Source organism: Oreochromis niloticus, linkage group LG18, assembly GCF_001858045.2.
Source record: "Oreochromis niloticus isolate F11D_XX linkage group LG18, O_niloticus_UMD_NMBU, whole genome shotgun sequence".
Lineage (NCBI taxonomy): Eukaryota > Metazoa > Chordata > Actinopteri > Cichliformes > Cichlidae > Oreochromis > Oreochromis niloticus.
The window spans coordinates 3,864,315-3,885,179 of record NC_031982.2 but is presented as its reverse complement, the minus strand read 5'-3'; the positions used below and the strand labels follow the sequence as shown (position 1 = coordinate 3,885,179).

Genomic DNA, 20,865 nt, shown 5'->3' with positions numbered 1-20,865 from the left:
TCAGTATGATCATGTCTGGGTTAAAAATTAAAAATACAAGAACTATTAGCATAAAAATGTTAAACATAAGTGAAGTCATATTGGCTACATCCAGAATTACACTACTATTACTTAAACTAAACACAAGTTATATTTAATACTAGATAATAGAAAAATTATGAAATTTGTGCAAGGGCAGACATTAATCAGAATAAAGCTTTAGTCTCCTTAGTAAAAAGCTAATTATTTTTCTGAAGATACTTTTGTCATTCATTTTCCTTCGAGTCTCAGCAACAGTATCACCACATTCACAATTACTGCAAAGGAAAATACGGTCTCTCGAGTAAAGCCTCGATTTCTCTTTCTTTTGGAATTAACTTGTGACTGTTTCTTATTCTGTCACTTTTACACTTATTACATGACACGTTCAGAACAGACTCCATACTTACATGTATGTGGTGTCGGGCTCCAGGCAGCGAATAATCATACTGATGGAAGAGGACAGTAGGTCAGGGATGTCACCTAACATCACACATGGAGACCTGGCTCCAGACAAGATGTCATCCACAAAGCTTAAAAGGGTTTCTGCAACAAAGGTAAGTCAGGAGATTCCTCTGGATTAATTCATCCATGTATTTCATACAGTTCAGACAATTCTTCAAATTTATGAATGATTTGCTTATGATTTATTTATGGCAATTAACCTGCCATTAACCCTCTAAAATATGTGTCAGAGTACTACTTTGTGTTAGTTTCTCTACTGCTACAATTTTGCAATTATTTTTTTCGTTTAAATTCACTCAAAATAAATACTGAGTTCTGATTTGAAACTGTCAAAATCTGATGTATTGTTGACCCATTATTTATTTTTAATCTCAGGGCAGTTGTGTGTTTTTTTAATTGTGCACTTTTAAACTGTTTTGTGGTAAATCTGCTGCTACTTTCAATGGTTAAATTAATTTATACAGCAAAAGGATTGACCTGTTCTCTTTTTAAAGGGCCGAATTATGCATCTTCATATCAGCTTCAGCTTCATCTTCCCAAAATGTAAAACAGATGAGCATTGTACTGCTACACTGCAATATACACGTGAAGTACAATATGTATATATAAGAGAGAGCTAGATTTTATCAAGTGAAAAATAGGCATGTTCACTAACATTTGAATGCAGTCACTGAGATTTGGGTCCCCCCTTTTTACAGAAAGGCAAAAAGAACACGGTGTTCCTTATGACGCCAATACTTCTGTAAACATGCAGTCCATTCAGTCGCTGACTTTACTGTTGCAGATGGGTGTCCAAGGGCACCTTGACACTGCATGCTGCGAAGGGAGTATTATTCATTCAGCGTCCACCCACTGTTTTTCAGCACATTCAACACTAACGTTTTAGATAAAAGTTCTCTTTTACTACCTCTACCTCCCACTTTTTTGTGTAAGCCCTTTCTGTGCTCTCCTGAAAAAAAGTCTCACAATCAGGTCTTAAAATTATGTAACATACAACCTCTGATAAACAACAACACATGACAGATTACATCATGCCAGCAATCTTTTAACAAAAATAAGCTAAAATGCTGAAGCAGTCCGTGATAAACTAAGTACAGTCTTACTGATTTCATTTAAGAGGCTAAGTAGCAAGTAGCAGGTACTGCTAATCAAACACTGTATTAACTGATCATCAGCAAGTGTTAACACTTCTAAAAGCAGAGGCAGTTTGCAGGTTTGGAGCATTCAGGTGTTGTGTTAACACAATGCCAAGGAGAAAAGACACCAGCAAGTATCTTAGCAACAGTTGCTACCTATCAAATTTATAGGGCCAATTCCAAACAATTAAAATACATCGCCTCACAGTAAGATGTATTATTCACAAGGTGAAAAAAATCCAACATATAGTCAGTCTTCTCTGACATGCTCTGAGTAAATATAAAAAACCCCAAGACCTACATCTTGGGTTCTAAGTCTCAGTTCATGAAAAACCTGAACAGGTATGGTTTGTTTGGAAGGGTTGCGAGGAGTGTGTTTTCTCTCTAAAATGAACATGGCAGCACTGATTAGGTTTGCAAAGTTGTAGCTGAACAAAGCCCAAGATTTCTGGAACAATGTCTTTTGGTTAGATGGAGACAAAGTGCAGATGTTTAGCCAAAATGCACAATGGTAAAGCACAAACACAACATATCAACACAAACACCTCATACCAACTGTCAAGCATGTTGGTGGGCACCTTGAACTTGTTGAGTCGACCACGAGTTCTTCTGTATACCAAAGTATTCTAGAGTGAACTGTGAGGCCATCTGTCTAATAGCTTAGGTTTTGCCAAAACTGTGTCATACTACAGGATGATGATCTCAAGCACAGCAGCAAAAAACAACAGAATGGCTGAAAAAGAAAAGAGTCAAGGTTTTGCAGTCAAAGTCTAGATCTCTACCCTATTAAATAAATGAATAAATGAAAACCTCAATGAACTCAAGAATCGTAAAGAAGAGTGGTCCACAATGATGTGTTGAATTAAGCTGATGACTAATGGGATGCACTTGGTGCTTCACACAGTGCTTCTGAATTTTGGCCCCCTGCTCCTCCTCCACCTCCAGCAGCTCTTCTTCAGCACCTCATCTCCTACTGCCTAGGTTGGTGGTCATACATGCAGCTAGCTATGTTTTCCCAGCTGGCAGTGCGTACATTAATGGTGCAGTTGGCCTCTGGGATGTGTTTCACTGTACAGAGGAAAAACCCTCTCTTTGGAAAACCCAAATCTGTGTGCATGCACAGGCATGTAAAGCAATGGGTGCTCTGAGGTGGTCACTGGTGACCCTCCTCGGCACAAGCACTCCCTGTCTGTGTTTATTTATGCAGTATTTGTGTGTGAAGTGATGGACACCCTGAAGTGGTCACCTGTGCATACTTTACACAGGAGCCTCACCTCTGCGTGTGAAAATACTTGTATGTGTGAATGACGGGTGCTCAAAGGTGGCCATCTATGTCAACCTCCTCTATGTCACCAGCTAGTAAACAAGTGAGAGTGAGACAGAGCAGGAGGAAAAATAGGTGTTTACTGAACGAAAGACATAACCGCTGCTGGAGATGTAAATGAAAAGTGACATTGTGGGTCTTGGCACTACTTAGCATATTAATTGCGAAGCCGGTTGGAATATCTCTCTCCTCCGTAAGGAGGCATATAAAAAGGAAATAGTGTTTGAACCTTCTCTGGGGGATGCAGCTCGAGAATATGTGAAGTAATTCTCTCAATCTCTATGTGAGTAATGTTCTAAATGCGAAACTGCATCCAACATCAATCTTCATGTACAGTTACTGTCTGTCTAAACATTATAATTCAGTGGAGATTTACTACTGTGCTACAAACAGGCTGTGTTTACCACAGCTGTCTAAAACTGCAGGCATTTATGAGGATAACTGAAATGTACTTCATTCAAATTAAAAAAATACCGAATGTGACTTTCACTTTTATCCATGTTAGCCTTTTAGTGGCTGGAGAAATGGGAAAAAAATATCACTGGAGCTACTGTTTACGTCCCCTTTTAGTTGCTTTGCTTTTTACAGCAAGAAAAAAAAAACATAGCAAAGACATTTTAGACACATTAAAAGAGGTTTTATCTTAAAAAGTGCTAAATATCAAATACTGAAAGAAGATTTCTGATATAGCCACATGTGCTCCCACAGAAAACAACCCCATAGATCATTGTGCAAGATGTTATTTATAACCAATAGTCACCTGTTAAGGTCAACACCCGAGTCAGAATCACAGGCTGAGGAGGAGGAGTAGCATCTTCCACTCTAGCTTATTAATCAACCAAGGACCAAGACAACATTTGAATCCATCTGAGAGTCTTCTTTCAGACTCCTACTGCAAACTCAGACTTCTTATTTATCATCCACCTGGTGATAGATAGTGGTCAGTTCAGATAATATAATTATACTTGTTTGTCTTAACACTGCATTTAATCTGTTATTGGAATCAAATGAGCCCACCCGCCACCAGAATCACACTCTGGATCTTGTTCTGACATTTGGCGTACAAACCAAAAATTTTACTGTATTCGTTTAAAATCCTCTTTTGTCCTGTTCTGTTTTCTCTCTGTTATTGTTGGGTCTTTGCCTTAGACTATAAAAAGTCTTGAGGTGACTGTTGATATTTGGTGCTTTATAAATAAAATTCATTCATATTCTAGAACATGTAGCTTTCAAATACAACTAAACTTAACAAACACGATGAAAGCAAAACTTCAAATTGTGGAAGAACACTGCAGTCAAACCCAGCCGCCGGTGTTCTTTGAGCAGTTTGTTTCCCCAAATTAATTTCCTACCTTAAATCCCGTTAGCTTGGCAAAGTTATTAAAGTTGTGTTGAACTGAGAAGCTGTTGCTTGTGACAGTTCCCCAGCTGTTAAAAGTGCTTTCAAAATGTTACGTCGGTGTAGAAAACAGCTGTTATTGTTTGTATCAAGTTCACCACTTGAAACCAAGTCCAGTCATGATAAATTTCAGCACTTCAGCCAAACATACTTTTAGTGTTTCAGTTTGGATGTCTGAATTAGAGGGAACGCGAGTAGAAAAACAGAGCTACAGAGTTGTAGGTTTATAGCAGGTGCACCATCCCGAAAATGCAGATAACAGGATATATCCCACTACTGTGGTCCACCAAGGAAATCCTATCCAGGGAAAACACAAATGAGAATTTCATCTTAAAAGCCAATTTGGAAAATAAAAATTACACTATATTCTCTTTACAAACAAAACAACACATAAATCAGTACTTATTTAGTTGAGATAATTACATTGAGAAATAATGTGATCATGACAGGATACATAATTCAAACATCCCTGTCACAATATAACAATGTTCTCCTTTTTATCCACAAGATGTTCTTCAGAAAAATGTCAGTATCTGTCAAATGCTCGTCTGTAAGAGCAGTCTCATTAAAAAGAAATCGACAGACAAGTTGTGTGAAGCTGTTTTTCTCTGTTTATGGGCTAGTTGTAATTTTAGCCCCAAATAAAGTGATACACTGGCTATACTGACTGATACGTTACAACCCATCTGAAACATCACACTGCTCATGTTTCTTGTACTTTTTGGACTCTGCTCAGAGCAAAGTTGAACAAAGGTATTTCCAAAACTCTAGGACCCCACGTTATGATAAATAGGAATGATTCTAGTCTAGAAAACATAGTGTTCCTTCGAACCACATTTGGCCTCACCTCAATCACTGATCTCAAGGTGCCTTTGGCAGTGTCAGTCTCCTGTGATTGGAAAATTACTAGCCAAGTGCGTACTGGTGATCCATTCTCACATCCTCAGATCACTGTCTACTCTTACTCCCAAACTGCCTTTCTCACATGTTGTAAAGTTGTGCAGGAGGAGGAGACCTGATCCGAGCCAACGGTTCATGAATCCTTTAACACGCCTTTGCTCACACAAAAAGCAAAAGCTCATTAAAACTTAGAGTTGGTGCTGACATGACTGTCTGAAAGTATGAAAATACCATAGAAACTTTGAATTACCTTTGGACTGAGACACACAAGATGTGGGTTCAAGCACTGCCATTTACTTTTTATCCAATCTTTCCCTCTCAGTTGTATCCATCCTGCCAGTATACCACCTGAAGCAGCAGAACTGCAGCCCAATACATACAGCCCAGTTTTTGGGAACCCCACGGTGCACTGTCATGATGACAGGAATGCATGAAGTGGGTGGCCTGCAGGCCAAAAGAACAAAACGTGCAACTAATTCGACTATAACAAATGCCTCAGTCAAAGGAGAGCGGTAACACTGTGAACACTGTGTGCTGCCATGGCATTTATGGACATGACTCAACACAATAGGAATAAAAATGTACACAGAAACAAAATGATTGCTGACAGATGAAGATGAAACTGATTCTAGATGCCAGAGAACTGCTGGCTCGGCCACTATGAAACTAAGTACGGGAAAGTGTACGTGAAAACCTTTGCATTTTACTTGATATTAGCTCATTATCTGATCTATTAGCGTGAGTCCTGAGCAATTTCATTAAAGTTTCCTCCCAGGCTGCAAACCTGTTCACTCCAGGGTTATTATGATTCAACATTCTCCGAATAGCTCCACAATACTCCCCAAGTTTAAGAGAGCAAAGATATCTTTGATTTACTATGAGGCACAGTACATAAAGAAGAGCCAATTTCCACTGTGGAACACTTTCCAAAGCAGTTGTCAATCAGAGTCCTTAAAGTCTGCATTGCTCAACATTTGGTGCAATAAAAACTGGAATAAAGAGAAATATGCCTTCACTATAAGGAATAAGTTATAAATTGTGCCAAAACAGGAGGTGAATGATGCTTCAAATAAAAATTGGAAAATGGATATACAAAGATTTATGGCTGTCACAGAAATATAAAATAAAAGAAGCTGCTGGCAAGAAGAGAAATTGCGCACATTTGTGTCAACTCTGATTTTTCACAATGCATTGATGCGTTGTCTCTCACCAGCATTTATTTCCCAGTATCTGAGAAACATGAGCCTGCATTTTATTTGTAGAGCGAAGGCCAACCGGCTTATCCTAGGATGACATTGGTAGACTGTTTAAGGTTCAGCTGGGAAGTGCTGTAAATCTGTCTATTTAGCAAAATCACTAAATCAGCCTGAAACAGGAACTTCTACCCCGGTAGTTCCTGAATACACAACAAAGGTTGGAAACAGACACTGCGGGAGAGTTTCTCAGTAGTGAGTATGGAAGTATATATAAATGGAATATTATCATTATTAGCAGTAGTAGTTGTACAACTGTGAAGGAAGACTTCTGTGGCCCTGACACTTCATCCACATTACTTACTGTTCCTTTGCTGTATCCATCAGAAGCCACAGAGGTGAATCAAACAACCGTGGCTGTGGTGAATGGCGATGGATAATAAGTGGATTATCCATAGCAAACCGTGCCCCACCCTCTGCAGGTGGGTCTGCAACATTCTTAGAGTATGATGACTAGAGCTGAATACTTCCTCTAACATCTGCTTCAGCTTGGCTGCCTGTGGTAGGACTTGACTTAAGCGGTCAAAGAAGTGCAGGAGACTGATGCTGTCCAGTGTAGCACATGATTTATTCACCATTGTGTGACCCAAACAATATTTACAAAGAAACAAATAAGAAACTCAACTCTATAAATAACTCCGTTCAAATAAACATAACTGAACTTAAATCAACGGAAATTAAGGTCAAACTGCACACAGCTACACTGACCCGAACCTTTCTTCTCATACACCTGAGTTCTTCTGTTTAAATAGTCCACTTAACCAAACAATTTCCCCTCTGGACTATTCCATTCTGTAGGTAGGTAAGATGAACATAATTATATTCAAACCTCTATTACTCTTTACTGGCAACATAAACTCTATGGTGTAATCAATACATACTACAACAATAAATCTATTTATCCATAAACACTCTAAAATCAACTTTATTAAATTACAAGCGTTCTTCCCCTCCTGCACCTGGTCTCTTCCTGTGACCTCAGATGAACCCAGAAGGTATAAAGCAGGAAGTAAAACTATATTTCCTCCTTTTGTCGCTAGAAGACAGGTAGGTAAGGTAAGTTCTAAACAATACAAATTAACAGTTGAAGTAAATAACATGTTAACTTAACAAACTTGTAGGAATTGACATAAACCAAGATGTTATATTATATAATCTGTGAAAGTGCAAAACATAAACAAACCCGGGATAGTAGATGTTTGCCTATTGCAGATTACATGTGAAATATGGTTAAATCAAAACAAGAATGTTAACTAAGAATATAGACAAACTGTGTTCTCACCCACTTTGTCACACTGCCACATGGTGCTGTGGTTATTTGTTTGATTTTTGTCTATTAAGCTCCATATTATATTGTATTACATCTGATTTATTGACTTTTTTTTTTACCTTCCTGAGCTATTTTGTTTGTATTCTTGTATCTGATTTTCTTTGGCTACATAGTTTTTCATGTGCTACTTCTGTAACACAGTAATCCCACAAATCTTTGGATAAAATATATCTTCTGTTTTATTGCTGATTATTTTACATACACACCCAGGGACATGGATCCGCTTGAATGGATGAATGAAACATGAATGGAACACTTCCGTCATGGCTAAAGGTTTTGGCAGTGGCACAAATTTTGTGTTTGCTGTCTTTTCAAATATGTTTCTATGATCACAGTGATCATTTGAGTAATGTTGGATTTTTTTGGTAGACCTTCCACTCAGGTGCACATTTACAGCACGCATTAGAACATCCACATGGAGAGCCATCGACAAAGGACCCTTTAGGTACGGCTTCGTAGGTCAAGTAGAGTCACCGTGCACGCTGCATGCAGATTCCAAAGAACCAGTTTTAGATCTAATCAAGGTGCTCTGAGAAACTTGTCATTCAGCTGGAATTGTTTACTCAGCATTCTTAGAGTATGATTGGCTGGAAAAATCAAGGATTGCCAGGAGAATGATGTGAGTTATGGGATGTCTCACCTTTTGAAGTCATGCCTGCTGTCATCAGTTCAGTTCTGCAGGCCTGGACCCTTAGTGTGCAAGTGTGTGTATGTGCATGTGTCTGTAGACCTATGCAGCCAATCCACGGCTGTTTTTCTCTGCTTCTTAATGGAAAGGACAGGTGCTTGATAATTTTTTCACTGTGGAAACTTAATGTCTGTCAAACATCAGATAGTTTGATCTGAAAACTAGAAGGGCACCTGGCAGCAAATAGCAACGACTGACTTATTTCGGCAGTCTTAATGAAAATTAAGATTTAACTGGGTCTCTCTTTAACCCTGCTAAACCTCTCTGCCACGTTTCATGAAATTCTGCATGTTAGGTTTTGTTAAATTTTGCATCATATACTGCTGCACTGACTCCAAAATACAAAAAACAGCCTGCTTATGACTTAGCACATTAGCTTAATTCAACCTGATGTTTCATATCAGTTGGATCCAGTGAGAAAGAAATATGTATAAAAAGTATGCTGCAGCTTTCACTGCCTATCTGGATTTAGTAGCTCCGAATAGCGCGCATGGCTAAAGGAGCAGCTGCTAGATTGAGTCTGTGTTAACAGATTTTGGTTTTGAGCAAGTAAAGTGGAGCAAAGCCAATCCACCTTGTCATGACATCACGATTAGGCTTGCTCAAATCTAGGACTACTATTTCAACTGTTGCAACTCTGCAGTACTAAGTGTATTACTGAAGGTAATACCAATTACCTCAGTTCATAAGCAAAAAGATGCAAGTGTATTTTCCACAGTAATACTTCTTTATAAAGCCAAAAATTATAGATTTCTTATGGGATGCTTCATTCACAAGTCGAAGTAGAACCAGTGACTCATGCGGCATGTGACTGTGGAGCTGTGAAAGCAACTTGCTTCAACACAAATGATATTTAAAATGTGCCGTGATACGAGAGCTAAAGTCAAGTCAGGTTTATAGAGACACATGAGAGCCTGAAGCCCATGGAAAAAACACATATGTGCACGCAAACACACACAGGTTCTGCCTGTAAAGGTAAAGACCAGCTCAAATGAGATCCTTTCTCCATCCTATAACAGATTTCACTAAGGGCTGTCTGGGAATTCATCCACTTCTGTTAAAGCAGGCAGCTTCCTTGTAACTAGCTGTAATTGGCAGCTGGCAGCCACACCAACACAACTGGCAGCAACACCCTTAACAAATAACATCTGGACTCGGTCATCTACCTTTCCGCTGCATAAAAGGAAAAGCGGCCGACAACACAACAAAATCTGATCTTTGACAGGCCCTTCATTTTTATTTTTTGGCACTCCAGCAGCGGTCACAACCACTACCAGACCGTGGAGATTGGCTGGATGGACGGGACTGTTTGTAACTTCTAAAGACCAGCATTTCATTGAAGATAAAGGGGTAATTGTTAAATAAACAGAACAGAAAGAGGAAGATGAGGTTGAAGAGTATGGGACCGGCTGAAGGTTTAATTATATAAACTGCCTCATGTTGAAGAAAAAAAGAGGAAAACAGCTCTCCAAATTGTTTCTGCCTTCTCTCAATTTGTGTTTGATATGTATGCTGCAAAGCTGCATTTGCGTCACAGCGGTGTAATTTGTATCTACAAAGGGGTGATAAATTGTTTTATAATTTGATAGAAGTGAGGTTGACCAAATTGATAGCAGTTACCGTGAGAGGGCTTTGCACGCTAAAACTCGATTTGGCCGAATACGTCAATAAAAGAATGGAACACCTTGGACTAGGGCGGATGCGCCTAGCAACAACACAACAGGAGTTCTTAAGTAAAGGCTCCATGCGTGTCATTCCTGTCATTGCATGTTCACTCATCAGTGCTTTATATGTGGTTTATATGGAGGTTTTTTTGGCTTGTTTAGCTTCTCCAAGTCCAAATCCAAATCTTTCTCTTTCCAGTTTGTCTCGAGAGAACTCCCGTCTCTTATGGACAGTTCCTGCTGACGACATTTTTAAGTGCTTCAGTATCCAGGCTGTCCATCAGGTGTTTGTCTCACGCAACGGATATGCCTCTATGTTGACGAATGTGTCAATCCACGCCGATTTGCGCCAAATGCTTTACTTCCTTGCGTGTTTAGCGAACCAGAATCCTGATACTGTGTCATCCAGATCACGCAGATTTCCCACTTTTTTATGAACTTGCCAAAAATTAAGAAATAAATAAAAGTAAACAATTAATCGAGGGCAACATTCGCTTTTTTGGTGTTAACTTTTTTCATTTCACTGAGGCTTCAGAACACAGACTGTTTTCTGCCTTAATGATTGTTTTATGTGACTGCTAGGTTCAGTTACATTAGACAGTGAAGACCCCACTGCTGATTAAAATGCAGCTAGTTCTGTAAACAGGAGAAATTTACAGAAGAAAAGCAGAGAATGTTTTTACTTTCTATCCATGCCATTTTCATTTCCATCCATTTTCTTCCAGTTATCCAATTCAGGGCTGCAGCGTGGCTTCAGCTTGTCTCTACTGTCAAAGGTGGGATAGGCTCAAAATATTTCAGTTAGCTCACTTTCCTAACTGAAACACACAGTCGGTGTTTCAGGTCTACAACTCAAGCAGTTGTAGATCTGTTGTAACCCAATGGTTGAGCATAAAACACCCTCAAACTTTGGGCGACCAATGAAGTTTGCAACCTGTCTCCAAACAATTGCAGTCTGATACGGACGTACTGCATTCTCTCTGAGAATTGTAAAAGTTTGCAAATAACTGCTTTAAAATTTGCAAACACAGTTTGCTGACAAGTTGCGTTGCTGCGTGCAAGTCATGTGTATCACGTCTCTTTGCAATAGGGAACTTGACTCAGCTGGTTGCCATCTTGCTGCTTTCTGATTATTTGTCTATAAAAGCAAGGTTAACATAAAATAAAGGTTAAATCAGTGTCCTGCAGTTTCATAATCATTTTCATCATACTGTGGTCTTCAATCATTGATTTTTCTGGGGTGACTGCAGAAAACTGGTAGAATAAAAAAAAAATGGACAATGATTACGTTATGCATTACAATAGTCGTAAAGAAAATAATTTTTAAAAACCTGTAAAAAAGGCACTGAAGTTCAGCATCTAATCCTCTTATGTTACAAATGAGGTTACAAGGTTACAATACCTGGAACTCCACTCGCAAAACTAACATTTAGGCAGCAAGACCATTGAGAAAATAATCAAGTGTTATGAAACATTGTTGACAGACACTGATGGGGCATCTTGAGTTTATCTTATTCTAGTTTAATAATTTAATTAACACAATTAATGCATTTGATTCTAATTAAACCATTAATTATTATAAATCTCCGGCTCCCTTAGTCACGTTGTAACAGGATTAGGGTGCTGGGGGATTTCCCATGATGGCTTTCTTCCACAGTGTGTCTTGTGTCCTGTCTCCCTCCCCTCACCCCCAGTGGATTGTGGCAGATGGCTGCTCCTCCCAGAGCCTGGTTCTACTGGAGGTTCCTTCTTGTAAAAAGGGAGTTTTTCCTTTCCACTGTTGCCAAGTGCTTGCTCATAGAGGGTCTCTGATTGTTGGGCTTTTCTCTATATTATTGTAGGGTCTTGTTTTTGTTATTTGTCACTATAAAGATCGTATACACCTTGCTTTTAACAACTATCTGCTAACACAGTGATCTTTATTGAACGCACTAGTAACGCACCTTGGTAAGAGAGTAAGCAATGCCAATCACACTACAAATGTAGTGAAACAAAAATAACAGAAAATCCATCAATCTCCTCTGAGGTCTTCCTCATTTCCTCCAGGCAGCTTCATATTCAACATTCTTTGTCCAATATATTCACCATCTCTCCTTTGCATATGCCCAAACCATCTCAGCCTCACCTCTCTTTGTCTCAAAACTGCTGTCCGTCTGATATACTCACTTCTAAGAATATCTTCAGACTTTTAATTGACTCACTTTAGTTGTGCTAAATGAAGTTACTGGTGAGAAAAACAAGCAATGTGACTTCCCCTGTACTGTGTAGACATGTAAATCTGCAGCAATTGAGTCCATTCAAACTGTGGCACCACTTGAGATAAATGCAGTAAAAGGCCTTATTTTTCCAAACCACACAAGCACAGTGCACTCTGCTGTCCATTTGCATGTACTGTAGGTATTAACTCTGCATCAACTTCTCTTGTTTGCACTTGCCATACACACTTGGCACTTTTGTGCTCTATAATTACATCAAGAACCACCAATCCACATGGAAAATGAAATAAACGGAATCACCAAACTGTCTATCATTAATCCCATGTCAGTTTGGCAGAGACTCTGACTTATCAGTGGAGCTTCTGACATCAAAAATGTGCTTCTCTATAACGCCTCTAGAATTGCACGTGCTTTTTACTGAAAGTATATCTAATGAGGTGGCACAAGTTCAATTCCACCATCAGGCCGGGGTCTTTCTGTGTAGAGTTTGCATGTTCTCCCCATGTTTGCGTGGGTTCCCTCCGGGTACTCTGGCTTCCTCCCACCGTCCAAAGACATGCAGCTTGTGGGGATAGGTTAATTGGATAATCCAAATTGTCACTAGGTGTGAATGTGCGAGTGATTTGAGTGTGAATGGTTGTCTGTCCCTGTGTGTTAGCCCTGCGACAGACTGGCGACCTGTCCAGGGTGTACCCCGCCTCTCGCCCTATGACAGCTGGGATAGGCTCCAGCGCCCCCCCACGACCCTGAAAAGGATAAGTGGAAGCGAATGGATGGATATCTAATGAAATCTTGTACAGCAGCTCTCCTTAAGGTTAAATCAGTAGGACACTGTGACTGGTTAGTTCAGCAATGACTTTATGAAAAGAAGAGTATGGCCCTTCATCCTAATACGGCATACGAAACAAGATTCTGGTGAGAGAGCGTTAGTCAGGCTTTTTAAATTCATTTCATTCTCACAGTAAAGCTTTTTTTAAACACGTCAGTAGTAATCTGCTGCTGTGATGAGGCAGAGTGGTTTTAACACTGCATCGTATCGAACAGTTGAGCCACAGCTTTTGCTAATTATCAACTAAATATTTACTTCTCCAACTTTGTGACTTTGCGGTTAAGAAGGAAACTCTTTATGGTCCTTTACAGATGACGTCAGGAAAGCAAGATTAGCATAAAAGATTCTACAGATTGTTTTATTTCATCTCTTTATAGGGTCTGAAATCTCTCCATCCCACCTTTTATCCAAGGTAAGAAGCTGTTTTATAATGTTTGGATGTTTGCTCTTGAGTACTATAGGAATCTTGCTTGTTTTAGAGCAGAAAGCTCCGAGTCCCATCTGTTTTTATGTTGAACATGAATTCAGAGAAGCCAGCCTTGTTGGAATCCCTGGGTGGGGTTCAATTTGGAACCCATAGGGAGACACTGATGCTTATGTTGGAAAAGATTAAAAATAAAGTGAATGGAATTTTAAAATCAAATGGTATTTATTATTGATCCAGATGCCAGGCGCAGACTTACCGACACCATCTTCACTTATGTGATATTTCACAAGTGTGCGTGCAAGGAAGTTGCCAGATCAAAGACCGATGAGGAACTTTGCAGTTAACATCAAGCCTCAAGTGTTTTTATGCCGGGCACCCAAATACAGAGAAATGTAGAGCTGTCAAGTGATGACCATCTGTGGTAAGTTGGATCAAATCATTGGGGAAATTGTAAGACTCAACCTTCATGTGGAGTGAGGGTGAAGTGGGCTCTTTTTCAAAACATCCTCAAATTATTATTATTATTTTTTGGTTTGTCCTTCTGCGCTCAAGCTTTTCCAAGGCAAGTTTTGGACATACAGTTAAAGGAGTGAGGTGTTGGGTAAAATTTTACCCAAGCAAGGAAACTACATTAAACATACTGACGACTGTAATTTACACCCAGCTACCCAGAAATGACAGGCCTGACTTGGATGGCGCCGTGCTGCAGTGTTATCAGTAAAGAGAAAGCAGGTGGGAAAGGTCAAGCAGTGGCAGCTCTGAGGAAATTGCCAGCGCTAAGAGGAAGCTCTTCCCAATTTAGGTCAGGGGATAAGGCACACACGTTCCGGCTGGCCTATTTGTCTGTGTGTAAGTGTATGATGTAAACAGGTGAGTAATGTGTTTGCTGAGGGGATACCGAGTTCCACTGACCCTAAGCGAACCTCTCCTTCGCCGGGTGATCAAAGCTGTTACATCATTGGATTGCTTCCAGCTCAGGGGATGTTTGTTTTCACAGCGAGACCGATCCAGCCGAGTGGTGCTCTGACTTAAAGCAGACTTCCTATTTGCAAACATCTGCTTGGGACCGTGCATATGCGTGAGTGTATGTGTGCGCTTTTGCTATGATCTCACCTTGTGTGCCTGAAGCTTGTTAAGAAAGAGATTACCACACAAACAATGTGTTGTCAGCTCAACGTCGAGACGAGACCTGGACTCTCTTGATCATCAGCTGTATGTACTGTGTGTAGATTTATCGGTATTACAGGACAGCAAATGCAACCGTGCATCTGTCAGCTGGTCTGTGCTCTTCATATATAAAGACCGCAGCTTAAAAGATGTTCTGTAGCAAACATCTGTTTCTGCTGTGCATTCGGAGAAAGCAAGTGGTCATCTTTTTTGTTTCCAGCACAGATGAGCAGTAGTGTCTTTGCAGATCTTTTCCCATAAATGGAGGTTGTGCTTTCACCGTCCTTCTGGAATTTATCATGCAAGACATTTGAGGATTAACTTCAGGGATGATATATTATTACATCCATGAAGTAGCATGAAACAGTTTTCCAAGAGCAGCATTACCAGTGTGAAAACAAATGACCCATATCGTGTTAACATGCAAATCCATTATGCAAGCAATTGGTTAATACTTTTTAAAAGAATTCTCTCTTTCATGTAGCAATTTAACTTTCCTTGTCCACCACCCACAGGAGGTGATGTGTTTGTCAGAGTAACAGGGACAGGCAGAAATAGAGAGAAAATTCCCAAAACACACTATCTATGTCAAGATAGCCACTGCCCTCTTGTCCATTAGATTCTCTTAGTCCAACATTTGGTCCTGATTTGATAATATCTTATTTAGTTTTAACAGGGAAACCTGGGAAAACAGGAACGATGGCAGAAAAACAGCAAAATTAGCAAATTACTGGAACATAGCAGATCCATTTGTCTCCAGAGGGCTGATGGTGTTCATTTAAGCTGTATAGTATTAAAATTTTGAGCATCATTACATTCACCAGAACTGGCAAGCCATTTATTTATTAAACTATATTCTGCTGATATACGCCCACGACTGCGAAAAACAAGTCCCTGTATGAGCATTGATGGATTTCCCTTGTCACTTATTTAGAACAGGGATTCAATATGATCTATATTGCCACATTACACAGTTATATAAAAAGCGTGTTAAAGTATCATTAAAGATGGTGCAAAGATACTGTAATGCATCCATCATAACTCCTAATTTATCATGCTGTAAAACCTATCGCCGTAAATACAGCCTGCACATGATGAGGAGCTGTTTTACTATTCCTTTGTCATAAAAGAGCTGTGACTTAGACAGTATAGTACATTATAGTACAGTAGGTTAACTATGGTTGCTTGAAAAGGTTTTACTAATGAGATATAGTTGCTTGTCTTTTTTGTACAAGCTTAGTTTGACCCATGGTTTACCCTATCTGGATGCTTTTTGAAAAAAAAAAACAAAGACTAAGGAGGAGAAGATTATAAAGATAAAATAAAAGCAAGAAATATGAGTCTGGTAAAAAAAAAAAAAAAAAAGTGAGGGGCCCCATCCCTGGCCTCCTCTCCTCTCTTTTTTTCCTGGAAACCTGAAAGCAAAGAGGCAAGGATAAGAAAAAGGTAGTGGTTAGAATAAAGATTAAATGAAAAGAGTTAAGAAGAGAAAAGTAATGGAACAGGAGGGGTCAGGAGATGAGAGGAAAGATGAGGGAGCTGGTGGGGAAAAACAGAAGAGGAAAGTAGAGGCAGCCAAGAAGAGATCTGTGAAGAATTGAACATCAGCTCGTGTGAGATGTATTCTCGGAGATGACAGAAGACTGACAGATGAAATAAAAACCACGGCGTGCAGAGAGGGCTCTCCAGATCTCTCCATCTTTCAGTTTGCCTGTCTCCCCTGCTCTCACTCGCCCCTCTGCTCTCCTGAACTCCACACAACATCCATACCCAGGCACCCTTTTCAGTCGTGTTCGCATCAGGGTGTGTTCTCCGAAGCAATCAATCATCCATTAAAGATGAGATGCATAGGTGGCAAGCTGTGATAAAACTCTGCATTACGTATGTGTTTTTCTTAACACAGCCAAGCCACAACAACCAGATCTGGATAGCTTTCATTTAGTGCAATTAGAGCAGCGCGGGGCAATTTCACACATCGGAGAGTCCAAATGGCAGCGAGAGGGAGCTGTTAAAAGTTTTGACAACTTAAATGCCCAGAAGATATGGAATGTGATCTCAGTAAACTCTGTAATCCCCTGACCTATACGTTAGCTTCTATGCGCCTGCTGAGTGTGAAGGAGGTGAAAGGGTTCAAATATGTTGAGGAGTCAAACCGCTTTTGAGTTTTGCCGTTGAGATTTAGCGCTTCTTTTCCAGTGGCTGGAGAAGGCAGCATAGCTCCCGGCAGCTTTTTTTAATATGAAATTACAGTCTCTCTCTGCATCATCCTTCTATCTATACAGCATCAGAGAGGATTTCAGCTTTTCTCTTCCTGTTTAACTTTGCCATTGGGTTAACACTTCTCATGCACTTCAGTGTTAGGCAAAAATCAAACAAGTTTAGGCTTAGAGTTGTCCCAATATAACTTTTTCACTATGCATTGATCAACATCAACAAATTAGAAAAAAGAAATCTGATGGTTACAAATGAAGAAACTATATGGCAGGGTTTGGTTGCAGGGCAGGGGTGAAGTAGTGGGTTCAGGGGCTGACTGACACACCTGACCTCCATTGTCTAATTGTGTCTCCCTTTTTGAGGATGTTGCTGGGACCAGTGGAGGAGAGCGGTGTGCTGTGCTGAGCAGGGAGCGCAGCTGAAAAGCTGCCAGGGTAAAATGTGTCCAAAAACGCTTAGCCATAAACAAATGACAGCCTGCAACACCGTGTGAGTGGGTCCTTCTCTGCCACACAACTCGGTCAGTCCAACTGGAAACTATACACACACCTGAGGACTGAGGGGCAACTGCAGGAGTTGAGGTAGCCATGCAGTGCCTCTAGTGGTCACTTGAGGAAGGCTCCAAAAGTCTATCAGTTCCACACAGAATCTCATGTTAATTTTGATAGAAATCATTTTTATTTTACATCTTATCCTCCTGGATGTGACTAACATGGCTTGCTAGTTTGTGCCTCGGTTTTGGCAATTTAAACTGTTTTAATAGACTTTTACTTAGCACTAATTGGCCGATAAGTGCAGTGTTGGAGTTGTTACTGTTAAAAAATTAATTCCACTGCTCGTTACCTTTCTTGACACTCATGACGTGAAACACACTGTCACATAATTACAAAACAAGATAAACCTTAGGATATACTCCGAATCTCTGTGCAGCTTGCTCATTAGCTAGCCTTTGGTAATAACTCCATATCAGGCTCTAAAAAACCAACATGGCAGTGGCCAAAAAACTACTACTGTAGGTTTAAAATATGGAGTCTAGTGTGGCCACATGTATCTTTATACTTTAACGGAGCAGGTATTCAGGGTTCTTGAAAATCAGACAAAAAGCAAAAGAGCAACGACAAAAGCCGACAAAAAATTAGTGATTACATTAACTCAACACCAAAACTACAGCCTGTCTCCGAGATGTGCAGGACAAGTATCTGCAATAATAGAAAAGTTAATGGTCTTAATGGGAGTCACTTTAGCAGTTAATTGTGTAACTTATGCTTCAGTCACATCAAGGAGACCATGGCATGACCAAAATTACTGCTACACTGTTCTAGGAAATTACAATCCCATTGACTTTGCTTTGAAAATGGGGACCAGGTCTGCAACTACTCACAGTCAGTGGCCATCTTCAAAGTGATTTTGAATGCAATCAGACAATCACAATGTGAGTTTGTGATTGAATGGAGTCAAGCTGGCAATTATATCCAATCTGTTTATGATGATACAATGATTAACTGTGATGAATAGCCACAAACTGGAAATCTATTACTGACCACAGAAATCTATGTTAAACAGCCAGAACCGCACAGATTTGAAACTGAAATTCCTTCACAAATAGTGACGTAGACGCAGGGCAGTGATTTAGCTGCAAAAAGCCACAGAATACAAACATTTGGCAACCAGTTTAGTCAAGTTTCCTACTGCAAAGAAAGACTTTGCTGACAGGTTGCAGTCATGAGTGCAAACTGACTCCAACTGATTGCAATGTGTTAGCACTCTCTCAGTGTTTATACATTAGTTGGCAATTATATGTAACACTTTGCCGAGTTGTTTGAGAGTAGCAATTGCATAGGTCACCACTTGCCTTCCAACCACAGGTGGTAACGGAGAGCTTGGGTTTCGTATACACTCACATCTGGATGGCTAATTGATTGCGACAACTGTTTGGGTTGCTGAAAAATTCACTTTTATCATGAGTAACCACAAAGTTTTCCAAGTCACAAGGATGTTATCCTAATTTTACTGTAGCAGGACCAAGCCGTATGGGATGGGAGCCTTCATACACTTGAAAGGGAGTTTGAAACTATGACTTGTCATATCAATACTTGTATAACTTGTATAACCCAGCATTTTCAAATAGAGAATAACTGTTTCTGACAGGATTTTATAACATACCAGCACAACTTTATTAAATCTCCAGGACTCAAAATATTCAGTAAATAGAAATTCATTTATGAGTGTTATTCAGCTCAAAAATGTAAACCATATTCCCCTAAAACAGTCCAAAACACCCACATGCAAAATATGTGCTTGTACTTTCTAAATCACACTGATAAAGATACACCACTTCTTAATAAAATAAAGATACCTGAAGGAAAGACACTTTCACATAACTGCTGACGATTAAAAAAAGAGAAAAAAAACCCCTAGGAGGTTAAAAAAACAAACTGCAACAATCTTAAGGCCGACATTAAAGTGCATATTAGACATAGGAAATACCCTCAAAGACTGCTCCAGTGGTTTAAGTGGAGTATTTGTAAACTCAGCTCTTTTAACAGTGCAGTGTCATGCTTTTCTGCAAGCAGACACTAAACAAAATGGGACTTCAGGCAGCAAGCAAGAAAGTCTGATAAATTTATTTTCTGCTTCAGTTTTGCAGTGATGGATTAAACCTCCTGGGCAAATGCTGTTTGTGAGTTTGTTTTGAAGCAATTAATGAGAGACTAGAGTCTGTTACACCAGCGAGAACAAAGCACATTATCTATGCCATCCTTAAGGGTCTAGACAGTGCCACTGATTAGCTATGGAACTGGCTGGAAAACCTGAAGAAATTATCCCCATGTGGTGCCAGTGGAGCTGAATGGATACAAAAGATATTTTCTTGTGTGAAAAAAGTAATCTCTATTAGTTTAATGAGAATGGCTGACATTACACCACAGAAACAAGCATCAATTTATTTAGAAAGTGTAAGATAAACTTAGGGTGACCAACCGTCCTCTTTTCCCCAGACATGTCCACTTTTCACGTTCCGTCCGGGGCGTACGGGGGGAGTTTCGAGAATGATAAAAATGTCTGGGTTTTCCTATAGTTCATCAGAGGACCCAGGTGTGTGACGTCATCCCCAAACTGCTGCTTTGTGAGCGCTTGTTCTGCGCTCACAGACGGGACAGACAGCGCGCAACAACACGCCCAGTGATGTTTAAAAGATCCCAAAGCGCAAGTGCGTCTTTCAGACGAACTGATGTGTAAAAAATAACTCAGTTGTTTGGTGGTGGCTGTGGCGGAGCTTCCACAAAGGCCAGCAGGTGGATCAGGGAAAGGGGAGGCAGGAGGAGGAGAGACCCAAGGTGGCCGCCGGTCCAAGTGTCAGGTGAACTGTACTTCAGGTAAGAAGTTATGACCTATCTGGGTTCGATATAAACCAAGTTTAGGTGTAGTTTGTTTTCGTTGTGCTGACTTTTTACAGTCAGTTGCAATAACGCGTACTGCGTACTAGCTAGCATGACGGAGTTGCTATACAGCTGGGTGGTGCTATGATGTTACTGATAGTGAAGTTGCCAACCGTCCCGTAAAAAAAAGTTTTTATCTGATGTAAAATGTATAGAAATCATACATATACCAACAAGACTGTACATCACTGTTACAACAGTGTTTGTTTTCATTCAAAGGCTTTATGGCTTTTTCTATAATACCTGGTGGGCCGGTCTCTAGTCAAAATACCTGGGCCGATTTTCTGTCCCAGTCCAGCCCTGGTACCGACCCAGTACTGGTAATTTTTCTTATGCAGATGAGGCATTATTTCTGTACCATTATTTAATTCCAGAGGCTTTTAAGTTATTTTTTTTTA

At 39.9% G+C, this 20,865-nt stretch overlaps 1 protein-coding gene across 10 annotated transcripts in view; it reads right to left on the bottom strand.

The window, feature by feature from the left end:
* Nucleotides 1-20,865, bottom strand: part of astn1 (astrotactin 1) — a 418,702-nt gene that overhangs the window by 23,104 nt on the left and 374,733 nt on the right. For all 10 annotated transcript variants that reach the window (XM_025900129.1, XM_019348325.2, XM_019348326.2 and 7 more), the window contains one exon: nucleotides 429-564. In XM_025900129.1, the coding sequence (XP_025755914.1) occupies nucleotides 429-564 (136 nt within the window). The remainder of the gene's footprint in view (nucleotides 1-428; nucleotides 565-20,865) is intronic.